The sequence below is a fragment of the Carassius auratus genome, unplaced genomic scaffold (genome assembly GCF_003368295.1).
Source record: "Carassius auratus strain Wakin unplaced genomic scaffold, ASM336829v1 scaf_tig00014549, whole genome shotgun sequence".
Classification (NCBI taxonomy): Eukaryota; Metazoa; Chordata; class Actinopteri; order Cypriniformes; family Cyprinidae; genus Carassius; species Carassius auratus.
In genome coordinates, this window is record NW_020524507.1 from 1 (window position 1) to 12,759 (window position 12,759).

General features: G+C 36.4%; 1 protein-coding gene and 1 pseudogene across 1 annotated transcript; both read right to left on the reverse strand.

The window, feature by feature from the left end:
- Positions 1 to 2,707: 2,707 nt before the first annotated feature.
- On the reverse strand, positions 2,708 to 6,531 carry LOC113074404 (putative thiamine transporter SLC35F3; annotated as a pseudogene).
- Positions 6,532 to 7,612: 1,081 nt separating this feature from the next.
- On the reverse strand, positions 7,613 to 12,536 carry LOC113074409 (arrestin-C-like). Its single transcript, XM_026247238.1, has 16 exons — positions 12,460 to 12,536; positions 11,379 to 11,409; positions 10,598 to 10,628; positions 10,441 to 10,501; positions 10,309 to 10,353; positions 9,852 to 10,045; positions 9,610 to 9,669; positions 9,450 to 9,526; positions 9,215 to 9,350; positions 9,047 to 9,131; positions 8,611 to 8,683; positions 8,359 to 8,496; positions 8,074 to 8,157; positions 7,909 to 7,932; positions 7,774 to 7,823; positions 7,613 to 7,632 (listed from the first exon to the last, which is right to left on the reverse strand). Exons 2-16 carry the CDS (start codon positions 11,387 to 11,389, stop codon positions 7,628 to 7,630), a joined length of 1,074 nt encoding a protein of 357 aa, XP_026103023.1. The 5' UTR covers positions 11,390 to 11,409; positions 12,460 to 12,536; the 3' UTR covers positions 7,613 to 7,627.
- Between the last annotated feature and the right edge of the window lie 223 nt (positions 12,537 to 12,759).

The following is a 12,759-nucleotide window of genomic DNA, read 5'->3' on the forward strand; positions in this document are numbered from 1 at the left end:
TATATATATATATATGGCCTGGGCAAGTTAACGCGTTAATCCATTAATTGATTAATGCCGAAATTTATTTTTCGACGCAGTTTATTATTATTGTCTGGCTCTGAATACACATACAAACAAATCATGGGTCACAGGAGGGGATTCCCCAATCAGATTATTTAGGCTAAGCATCAGCATTCACTGATATAACCACTGGTCCATTGTTATTTTTAACAGAAAAGAATGCAACAAGCTCATAATCATGACTTTATAAGTTTCCAAAATTCAGTATCTCAGAAAATTATAATATTACTTAAAACCAATACAAAAGAAAGGATTTATAGAAATCTTGGCCAACTAAAAAGTATAAAATGAAAGTATGAGCATGTACAGCACTCAATATTTAGTTGGGGCTCCTTTTGCCTGAATTACTGCAGCAATGCGGCGTGGCATGGAGTCGATCAGTCCGTGGCACTGCCAGGTGTTATGAGAGCCCAGGTTGCTCTGATAGTGGCCTTCAGCTCTTCTGCATTCTTGGGTCTGGGAATCGCATCTTTCTCTTCTTAATAATCTATGGGTTTAAGGTCAGGCAAGTTTGCTTGCAATTAAGAAGGGATACCATGGTCATTAAACCAGGTACTGGTAGCTTTGGCACTGTGCAGGTGGCAATTCCTGTTGGAAATGAAATCTGGACCTCAAGCACCGTGAATTGTGTGCCTATCCTCTCTTCCTTAAGACTCTAGAACCCTGATTTTTATTTTTCATCAGAGAACATAACTTTGTACCACTCAGCAGCAGTCCAGTCCTTTTTGAAGCAAGACTCTTCTGACTCTGTCTTTTGTTCAAGAGTGGCTTGATACAAGGAATGCGACAGCTGAAACCCATTTCTTGCATACGTCTGGGCGTAGTGTTCTTGAAGTAACTGCCTCCAGCTGCCAGTCCACTCTTTGTGAATCTCACAAAGAACTGTGTTTGTTTCACTATCCTCTCCAGGGTGCGTTTATCCCATTGCTTGTACACTTTTTTTCTACCACATCTTTTCCTTCCTTTCGCCTCTCTATTAATGTGCTTGGACACAGAGCTCTGTGAACAGCCAGCCTCTTTGCAATGACCTTTTGTGTCTTGCCCTCCTTGTGCAAGGCGTTCAATGGTCATCTTTTCGACAACTGTCAAGTCAGCTGTCTTCCCCATGATTGCGTAGCCTACAGAACTAAACTGAGAGACCTTTTAAAGGCCTTTACAGGTGTTTTGAGTTAATTAGCTGATTAGAGTGTGGCACCAGGTGTCTTCAATATGGAACCTTTACACAATATTCTAATTTTTTGAGATATTTGGAATTTGGGATTCTCCTTAGTTGTCAATTATAAACATTTAAAATTAAAAGAAATAAACATTTTAAATATATCAATATGTGTGTAATGAATTAATATAATATCCAAGTTTCACTTTTTGAATGGAATTAGTTAAATAAATCAACTTTTTGATGACATTCTACTTATATGACCAGCACCTGCACTTTCACTAATAAATCACTCATTTTCTAAGTGACAGACGAATGAATGTGTTTTCCCCTCACCCCACACAGCTCACAGCACTCCCCCAGCATCTTGTAGCCCTTCAGCAGATAGGCTCCCATCAGCTTGCTGATCTTGTCCTGTCGCTCCCGTCGAGCCTGAAACACTTCATCTCGGCCTCGGACGGAGGCTCCCATTCAAAGTCCTCATCATCTAGATTCAGCAGAGCACACATATTCCTCGTGTGTCCGGGTCATTAAGTACACGGATCAAAAACAACCAGCTAGCGTCTGTGTACATGGAGCTTTCAGACAGTTATACCACTTCCGCTTGTCACTTATAGTCAGTTATGCTAAAACAAGTTTGAAGATCTAGGTATTATGAATGACAAAAGCCACACACCCATACAGTCAGCTAACCTGCTAGCGACAAGATGTTATTTTAGCGCGCCTGCACGTGCACTATTTTAGCATGCCTGGAAGTAAACCAAGTAAAGGAAGATTATTAAAGGATAAAAACAGCGAACTCGATAGCAGAATAAGTAGTCTATTCATATTTTACCTGCGTTTAGGGCCATGCTTTCCTCCTCAGCCGCCTCTCAACACAGATAACGCTTCCTGCTCGAAACTTCTGCGGTGAAATGTATGAAGTGCTGTGAAAATTGACTGGCGCCATCTAGCGAGCTGAGTGTAGGACGTGCAGTTTGTTTGCACTTTATCAAATATGACATTATTTAAACGAAACTAATTATTTAAACTAAACTATTAACTAAAACCAAAACCACACAAAATGCTGTACTTGAAATAAAATTATATATATATATATATATATATATATATATATATATATATATATATATATATATATATATATATATATATATATATATATATATATATATAATATATATATTAAACATTTTAAAACTGAGTTTGATTACATTTGAAATATAAATCAATAAACTATATAAACATCTTTAAAAAAAACTAATATACATGTGAAAATCATGCACACAATTAGCTACTATTTTTTAAACACGATTTAAAATGACAATGGAAAATAGAAAATAGAAACAAATGTTAAATATGATTTCTAAAATAACACTGGCTTGACCATACTGAAATTTGTTTGAAATTGTTTGTTTTTGTTTTTAATGAAAGCTGGAATATAAACTGGATTTTCAAACAACATGATACATAACTACAATGTAAGTAATGGCATTTACACAGACACTCAAAAGATTTTATGATGTTATCGTCCCAACACTAGAATCAAATCTAGTCTGCTCACAATAGGCTCCGTTGAGTGTCACTACAGCTGGTTTGAGTTTTCCTCTTAAAATCCCAGCAGTGTCTATTACAGCCTCCTCTCCAACAATACTGTCCTGTTCGCCAGTTTCCATGCCACAGTTTGCTGAGCCAGCACAAAGTGCTCTCGTCCCAGTTTTCTGGAAGCTGCAGCATGAGATACCCTGCTGAGATGATGCCACCTGCCACCGCTCGCACGTGACTCATTTGCAGAGTTTCAGTCACAATGTATCTACAACTTATGAGTGAGAAAGAGACAGCAATAGAACTTAAAATTTTAAAAATTCTCAAGGAGCAAGAAATGCAAAAATTAAATGCTACACATCATGTTAATCACTTTTACACATCCAGGCCTTAGAGTGCTACCACCGAGGGTGTAAAACGCTCTCATGCAGTTTGTTTCATTCATATTCAGAAAGTCCAAACAGCCTCATAGAAGTAATTATTTATGATGTGCCAAAAAAATCCCTAATATGGGATTAAGACATGCAGCTATCGTAGCCAAATAAATCTCTGCTGTAACTAAGCTGGATGAAAAGAAATGTTTTGACTGATGAAAAATTACAATAAATAAAACAATTGTAACAATATATAGTTTATGTGTTTTTCAAGTAATATCCAGGTTTTAAAAAAAGCATCTGAATAATGCAGTGCTATTTGACATAAGCATTTCATCCGAGTTGGCTATAGAAACTCTAAAATATATGAAGCATAAATATAAAAATGGAAAAATATTTGTATATAAACAAATCATAAAATTATCATTAGGAAAATTATAGAATACAAATTATTGGTTATTGTCCAGCAGTGTAGAGATCATGATTCTCCCACTATGCTGAACAGACAGCTAAAGAAAACTGCATGTACTTTACTAGAGGCTCTTGCAAATGTTAAGTGCTGAAGTACTTATTTTATTTATTTATTTTTAATTATTTAATGTAAAATCTGCTCCTCTTCTGTGGCTAATATTAATTTCATAATGATCCTTACTCTGTGAAGTCAAGGAGCAGAAGTTAAGTGATAGTGTGCAAATACTACTGGCCCATTTTGGGGTGAACTAAATATTCAAGAAAATAGTTTTACATGTCAACTGTTTACTGGTGTTCATTCTTCACTGGGCTGCTTAAAACAATTGGGGGCATAAATTAAGAGTAGTGACTTCTCAGTGCACCTCTACACCAGTGTCTGTGAGGCTTCAGCTTATTTATAATCAAATACATACCTGCACTTGTTGGGACGGTCAAGAGAATTCCCAGTGACATTAAACTGAGGTACGTAAATATTCCTCCCAGGTTTAACAGTACATTGAAAACTTAGGAGAGACAAGACAAAAATGAAATAAAAGTTACTTCAGGTAAAAGCAAATAAAATTCTGACCTATTATATTTTTCCATGGAATATATCTAATATTAATAATAATAACATTAATTGAGTGGAATCTTATTATACGTATTATACCAAACAGTAGAGAAGCCATGACACAAAGTTTATCCCAGGGGATGTGCTGAGAGGGAGGCCAGTATTCCACATGTGTGAAATAAAGCAATACACACACCCAGGAGTGGAGAACAAAGCTACACAGACCCACACAGGACAGCATCACACTGCAGGGCCTGGCTGGACATTGCCTGCTTGTTTTCTGAACAGTACCTGAGACATAAAACTATAAACAACTACTACAGTAAAACTGCCAGAATAGCACATTTGTATCAGATGTTTACACACATAAAGGTTTAAAGAACACCGTAACTTTTAGGAAGTTTTTCTGGAGGTTTTGTATAACTTCACAAGGTCACTGAATGAAACACTGTAACTTTCTGAATTAATCTTTTTAGTGAACGCTGGGGTGAATTCAGTTCCCCACCACTAATGCTAACCTTGAACAAAGCAGAAGCTGAAGCTGAACCAACTCCCAGTGCTACTCCTGTGATTGAGTCGCTATGGAAACCATCACCATAGGCCAGCATAACAATGCCAGTGATGGACAGGATGGCAGCCACTATCTAAATAGAGAACTGACAAATGCATGAAAAAGATTACTTCAAATTGGCGAATAAACAAGCAATTATCAAATCACTCACACAACACTCAATATCCTATTTGATTGCTCAACCCTAAGGCCCATGAAACGGTTCTTGAGTCCAATCCACAGAAGGAGGAAAATAAAGGCCTGGCTGCAGCAGATGATGGCACTTACGTCCACTTTGGAGATGCTGCAAAAGTGCCAACAAGTACAAATAACCAGATAAACTCCATAGCACAGAGAATGGAGCAGCTCCTTTCAAAACAACCCTTACAGTCAACTCTTCTCCCAGGAACCGACTGCACTTTCTGCAAGAAAAAATTATATACAACATTGCACATCCAAATGCTATTAAGTTTCAAATAATACTGAATCTTAATATAATTCTAACACATAATTCTTTAAGTATAAATAAATAGAGTAGACTGGGCTGGGGCAAGTTGTCACAGGTAGGTTTTGAGTAAAAAGTCCAATAACACAAATATGTATTTTCTCTATCAGAGGTAAAGATGAATGCATGTAGTTTCAGTAGGCTGCTTTATAAATCAAAAACTCTAAACCCCATGTGTAAAAATACAGTTAGTCCAGGACAATTTATAATAAAGCTGCAGCTAACCTCATCTGACATTACTGAAGGTTTCGCTGTTCCCACAAATGCCAGCCAGTGTCAGTGATGACTTTGCACTGATAATGGGCTGCTGGCCAGGCAGTGATTCATTAAATGAAAAGTTGTCATTTGTTTAGATGTACTAAAAGCCGAGAAGATTAGAGACTGAAAGCAGCTTGTACTAAACAGCTTAAAATAAAAATAAGAATTATATACAATAGTGATTATTTGTATTTAACTTGATTTAATTGCATCACCTCATTAGAAAATTAATATTGCATGAAAGATGTGCAGCTCAGGGTTTGGACTGCAAAACATGCATAACAACATGAGCTAGTCATATTATATAAACTCTATAACGTTTCCAAAGGGAGTTTTCACAGCAATGCCATAATATAATAATTCTGGGTTCTCTAAAGAAGTGTTCAGTTCTTAAAAGAACCTTTTTTTTTTTTTCTTAGAGTGAAAAACATTTTATTAATTCGTAGATTATTTTTATGCTTTAAAGAACCTTTTATACAATGAAAGGTTTCCATGGATTGTAAAGGCTTGCCATGGAACCATCAAAGCCATCAAAATTAATTCAGAATGTTTTCTTCTAACCTGAACTCGGTAGTTTGCTTCTGTTTCTCCGTGAGAAGATGACACAGATAGTAGAGTGGAAAAAAGGGAATGTTCCAGGTACTACAGAACCATATGATGAAGAACGGGGCAGGATGTCTTATAAGAGTCTGTTTAGCACTATTAGTATCCCAAGCCCTGGAAACAGCTACACAAGCTGAAATGAGCGCAGATGTCACCTTCAGTATAGCTCGGAATGGACATTGAGCGCAGCAGCGTTTAGATGGTCTTTTTGCATCAGATTGATCCTGAACTACAGTCTGCTCCTGAGGATCATTCTCACTTGCTAAAACAAGACATTTAACAAATTACAAATGCCACTCCTTCCAATACTTCTACAATAACAGATTTCCATTCCACGAGGAAGGCTCCAACAGACTATATGAATAGCTGAAAATCATTACCTGGTGTGGGCAGGTGAAGTGTGACAGGTTGAGGTCCAGAGGAAGGAGATATCTTGGCAGAGGGTTTGTTCATTGCTCGTTGTGCTCTCTTAAAAGAAAAATCCTTGGATCAGTGTTTCGAGACCCTCTGTAAGCTTGGGCTCTCATGCCAGTAATATGCTTTAAGTAAACACATGCTAAGTGATCCAACTGTGATTACAATTCCCAGGTTTAACAGCTTATAGTCTCACTTGTTAAATGCTGTTTAATCACAGTTAGTGCTGATGTTAGTTAAAACTGAATTTAAGTGTTCTGAGGTTTTATCATTGATGGTTGATTAATAATTATAAATTACTGAACTTGGAAATGTCTAAATTAACCATTTAAAAATATTTAACTCTGCTGAATCAATTTAAAAACATTCATTTATACTATATTATATTATATTTATAGTCACGTCACTTTTGTCAAGTCATTAGATATTTATATAGTTCTCTGTGACTTCATTGGGAACTATTATTGTAGGGGGAAAAATATATATAGTTTATTCAACTTACAATGATCTTTTGTAACCACATGCCCAAGTAGCTGGGCTCTGATCAACAAATAGTGTCTGAAAATCATAAAACAACAGCAATTTGTTCAAAGTCATTTTATCAGTTCTACAAAATTTCAACTATATTCATGTTTTATAAGTTATCATAATTAATATGAAAACATCGCCAATGAAGGTTTTAAAGGTATTTTATTTGGTTTAATGTGTCAAAAATTCCACACTTGACAAAACAAGACAAGTTAACACAAGCATACATAATCAGATGATCAAACTCCATTCATTGAAAATGCATTGCTCATACACTCTTTGTAACCATATGGGTTCATTTATAGGTACGACCATTAGGGAGCACTTTCACAAAGAAGAGGCATGTTATTCCTGGACAGAGAATCTCAAGGCAACCATTCACCGCACACTTATGTATTCAAGTTGGATTTATGCTTTAAACTGTCTATTTATTACCATCAGTGTGACCCAGTGCTAAGTGATACAGATGTGGTTTCTTTGCTGTGAGGTACTCCTGGCATTGGGATGCCTTTTTGCTTAATGTGGAGCCGGAGTAATGGACTCGCTGTGAAAGTGCTTAGGGAATGTACTCGAGGATAACATCTGTCCTGTGGAATCTGATACAGGGAATTCAGTCTGTTATAAACAGAGAGGGAGACACAAAGAATGGGAGTGAGATAATTATGCGCTAAACATTGGTAAACAACATTTATACATCAGTTTCTTAAAAACTTGCCATGGATATAATGATGAGAAAAGAGGGTGGGTTTTTTTTACCTTTGGGTTTAGGGTGCATTAGGGTCAGAGGCAGCTCTACTGTCACGTCACTGAATGGAGGAAACAAAAGGTTAGATAAAGGGCCATTTCTGATTTCCCATAATGCATTTCAGCTGCATTTCATTTTTGATTTACCTTGCTGTCAAGCCTCCCAGCAGACTGAAAAAATAGAAATAAATGTATAAATAAAACAGTACTAATATTTATAATATCAATGATACTATATTTATAATTGTCTTCTGTTTATGAAAAATTGTTTAGCACAAACTGGATGAATTTCTCAAAGGAAGACATCCTTACCCTCCTCCTGATACCATGAGGTTAACCTTGATCTTGTAGGACACCAGGATTCCCAGAATCTCCTTATCCATACCGCTTCTAATTCTGAAGGAACGAGAGAAAAGTAAATGAGTAATTGGCCACTGATTAAAAAAAAAAGGTTTAATTGTTCTTGCATTTATGTATGAACTCAGGTCAGATTAGAGGTGATAGATACTAAAGATTATTATAAGCAAGGTTACTTCATACTGTCGGAGTTCTGTGAAACTCTTTATAAAAGTTTGTAAATATGAAACAAACGCTCACATTGTAGTTGAAGCCAAATTGGTGTCTTCATCTTTAAGCCTGCCGTCCAGCGCCAGGCCACGTTTCTCCTTATTGTTTGCCAGCAGAGGAGTGATTTGGAGGGTTTTATCAAACGAAGCATTTGCTTCTACAGTTTCCCTGCAGAGAGCATTTGAATAATATAGTTTCAAGAACTTAAAACAGATTACTGAAGAGATCTTCACTATGACTGGCATACAAGCATATGTCACTGTCAAAGAAAATAACACTCACCCAAACTCTTCACACAGCACATTTTTGGTGTATTTGTCGGCTGAATAGAGAACGACGTCTGTGGTTTGGTCAACTATGATGATAATGGATGCCACATCAGTTCATTTATATATACAGTTATATTTATTATACTGCCTGCTGGAATATTCAATTCTGATTGGTCAATGACGGCATTCTGTGGCTATTTTTTTTCCTATAAATTATAATGACTATAAAATGTAAAATTATCTGTAAAATGCACCTGATTTTCGCACATAAATCAACATTTCCACATTTTTAATAACTTAAATCATTTCATGTCCATTTATTGACTTATTTGGGAGAAGTCGTGGAGAATGTGTTGGATAATATACAGTCAACCAGTTAGCAGTAAGCTACATTATTCGTTATATTTACAACTTGTGAATTTTTTGAAATTTCTTTAAATCAGTCTCACCTGTAACCTTGATTTTTTTCACAACTTTGTTGGTCTCGTTCTTGATCTTCACAGTGACGGGGATGGGATCACCGTGGTAGTAGATCTGTCATCACGAGGAAAAAGACACATGAGTTTCTTCTTTATTTGGTAAATATCAAAGCCTGCAGTGCATCAGAGGTTACATACTTCCTTGTCCAGAGAGGCTTCCAGAAGAACAGGCTTATCAGACATCATAAAGCTCTTGCAAATCTCAGCTTTCTGTCCGGATCCTGTGTTATCAGGAGCAAACTGGATTTTACGAATGACAAGGCGGCAGGTGTCCCTGTAGAGGGAGATGACAGAACAATGGTTAGTAAAGTTCAGTGAATCAACAGTGTTTTAACATGGATTGAATGTGCAAAATAACCAACAACAAGCTCACTTCTTGTCAATCTTCTCATCGGGGTCATCAGCTGATTTGGCCAAGTAGGCCTTGACCTCAAAGTCAACACCGCAAGCCTGCAAGAACAAAGTCATGAGCAAGTCCATTAAGCGCATTTATATTTGAAGATAATATATCTCATTCATTCTTTGCATCTCACCTTTCCTTTGTCATCTGGGCTAGGCTGAAGTGTAACAGAGCAGGGGAGGTTGGTAGGAATCTGAAAGACAGTTCATTTCAATTAAAGTCCTTTCAGTTCTATGCAGATTATTCTGTGACAAATAACAAATAGGGTTGAAGGTGTATGTTAAAAATCAGTCCTAATCATTGCCTGTGCTATTTTAGTGTCTGATTCACAGTGTAAAATAAATATTCTGTTGTTGGTACTGGCAGATGCCTTACATTAAAAGTGAAGGCATGACCCTGCTCTCCAGCTTTCTTTAGGAGAGTGTTATGCATCTCTGTCAGGGTGGGTTTGTGGCCTGCATCAGGATATAGCTGTATGTGCTGAATCCAGATGTCTTTTCTGAAGGAAAGCCCAATCACATCCAGGTCTTCACGACCATAGCGGAAAGCACAGGCCAGCTGAATCCAAACTACATGAAGCAAGAAACTGGTCAAACATTTTTTTTGAATCCAACTGTATTTTTTTCTTCTATTGTTTTAGTCATTTTTACATTTTTAGTTGGAATCGAGATTAGGGGAAAATTAAAAAAAAGCAAAAAGCTAAACTTTTTTTTTTTTTTTACATCACAGGTAAATGATTAAATACCTAACTAAATAAAAAATACATTTCTTTATGTACTTTTATCATTAGATATTGTTCTGTTTTATTAAGACACATAAATACCGACAGTACCTTTTCTGTCTCCAAGATCTGCAGGGTCGATTTTCAGAACACCCTCTGTTTAAAATAAGAAACAATTCAAATTTAGTTGTTGGACAATACATGTTGTCTGTGTTTCAATAATAAATGCAGATAGTTCCTCACCAACAGTGTCAACTGTGTCAACATGATCAACATAGTCTCTCTTCCCCAGGTAGAGAGTGAGCTGAAACACAAACAGTGCATTGCACACATTTTTTCAGAAAATGAAATCGTAAAATTCAAGATGTATCTTGAAAAAACAGAAAGAGTTCAGTCATACCTGGCCATTTCCACTGGTCTTTTTGAAAACTCTTTTGAACACACACACACACACACACACACAAAATGGGGAAAAGAAACAGAAAGAAAAAGGTTTTGGAATATGGTTTGTGCTGTAGTAAATACTGATAAAACAAGATAAAGAATTTAGTTGGTGTTACAAATGGGTAGACTCCAAAGAGGAATGAGCTGGGGTCACTTGTCCCATTAAGCCTATACCTTAAGTATTAACCCCTTCAGCCACCTCTACCTGAGCAACATATTTGTGTTTGCATGTTTGACCTTCTTATCCTGGGCATTTATCAAGCTGTGAAAGCTTAGTATTTTAAGACACTTCAAAGCCAAGTCCTGGACTCCCCTGCGCTAATCCAGGCTCCATGAATGGAGGCAGCTTGTGTTTACTCCAAAGGGGATGCCTGTTAATTGATTGTGACTGAATAGCTTATGACACATTGATGCATGGACTCCAGAGAATGTTCCCACTTGATGATCTATTCTATACTTACAACAACAGCCTCACAGACACATGTAACGGTTTTTCAATATGTGCTGCTTCCTATCCTATCCTATCCTATCCTATCCTATCCTATCCTATCCTATCCTATCCCATCCCATCCCAACCTATATCCTATCCTATCCTATCCTACCCTATCCTATCCTATCTTAGATATGTTAATATGTTTATTATGTATGATCTCTCAAATGATTCAAAACATTAATAACAATGCTTGCAGTTTGCCCTAAGTTTAGAAAAATGTGAGCAAAATGGGAAGAAAACTTACTTGTCTGCCATCGTACTGTACAAGGATTTTCCTGAAATAAATGAAAAAGACAATATTATGAACTGTAAAAAATTCAAATGTTATTAAAAAACAACAGGTCTGTTGTCAAAGTGACAAGACTGTGAGTGTGTGTCAGTGTCATTATAGTTAACAGTGAAAGCATAAAAACTCCTGTTATTTGATAAATAAGATTCAGCAGAAATTAAATATACAGCAAATCTTAAACTTATTTTATTTCAAGGCAACACTTCTCACTTTCTCATTTGTAAATAAACAATAAAATAACAAAAACTTTAACTAAAATGAAAACCTCAGTGATACTAAAATAACACTGTGTGCATCTGTCCCTACTCTTTATTGCCTATCACTATGTGTGTTTAAAAAGCCGTGATGTGTTTTTGTGTGTGAATGTAGTAATAGTCTCATGCAATGAGATTACAGCATCACTCTTATTTTTCTTGGAGATAGATCTAAAATAAGGTATTGCTCATCCAGGGAACTCGGATGCTTTGCCATAAACCTCTATAAATATGCAAAGTTAAACTAGGCTTTAAGGTTATTATATATATATATATATATATTTTTTTACATGCAATTCACATGGAATATATTCAGACAAAAACAAACATGTTGTGCTCCATTTACATTTCAAAAAGAATAAAAATAAAAAAGAGACTCCAATAGGTTGTCAGTTACTTTGTGCATCTTATATTAGCTTTTATAAACACGTTAAGCAGTAACAAAAAACATGTGAATTTTTCCCCTTTGTTTAGTTTCTGAAGACCCTTTCTTTTAACTGTAAAGCACGTGTTCAGATACACAGCATGAGGTTGTTAAGGCACTGCTGCTCATCCCCGTCCAAAATCAATTTTTCCATATTGAGCGGCTTTTCACAGGAAGACAATCTGAATACAATCAAAAATTGGTTGCACACGTAGGCTGAATGATTATATACTGGGCCCTGCCAATAATCCAGCAAAGATGTAGGCCTAATTGTAATGAATGATGACAATACTGTATTGTATATTGTACTGTTACTGAACCAATGGTGCCCTATAATGGAAAGACACTGAGTTCTTACCTTTGCACTGGTAGAGCAATAGTGTGATCTGCTTCCTCTCTCTGGTAATCCTGTCTGGTGAAGTCACAGTCAGAGGAGCAGGGTTTTATACTCGGACCTTTGCTCTGCTGGCTTGGGCTGCTCTGTTGTAGAAGCTTTCTGTCAATCCAATTAAACACTTTACCTGCTATTTAGGGCTACAACATGTTTATAAATAAAAATGGGGAATTAAACCAAAGATCTATAGGGAAATTGCAATGGTTTTGCAATTGAATTGAACATGTTTCAGAGCATATCTTGGGAGGAGATTATGTCTCTTAA

Bases quoted from the DNA above. Each gene is read 5' to 3' on its own strand.
- LOC113074409 (XM_026247238.1), bottom strand. The intron at 10,046-10,308 runs GTACTGTCGGTA...TGCTTCATGTAG, and splicing joins AGATCTTGGAGACAGAAAAG to TTTGGATTCAGCTGGCCTGT. The intron at 8,497-8,610 runs GTGAGTGTTATT...TGCTCTCTGCAG, and splicing joins GTGCTGTGTGAAGAGTTTGG to GGAAACTGTAGAAGCAAATG.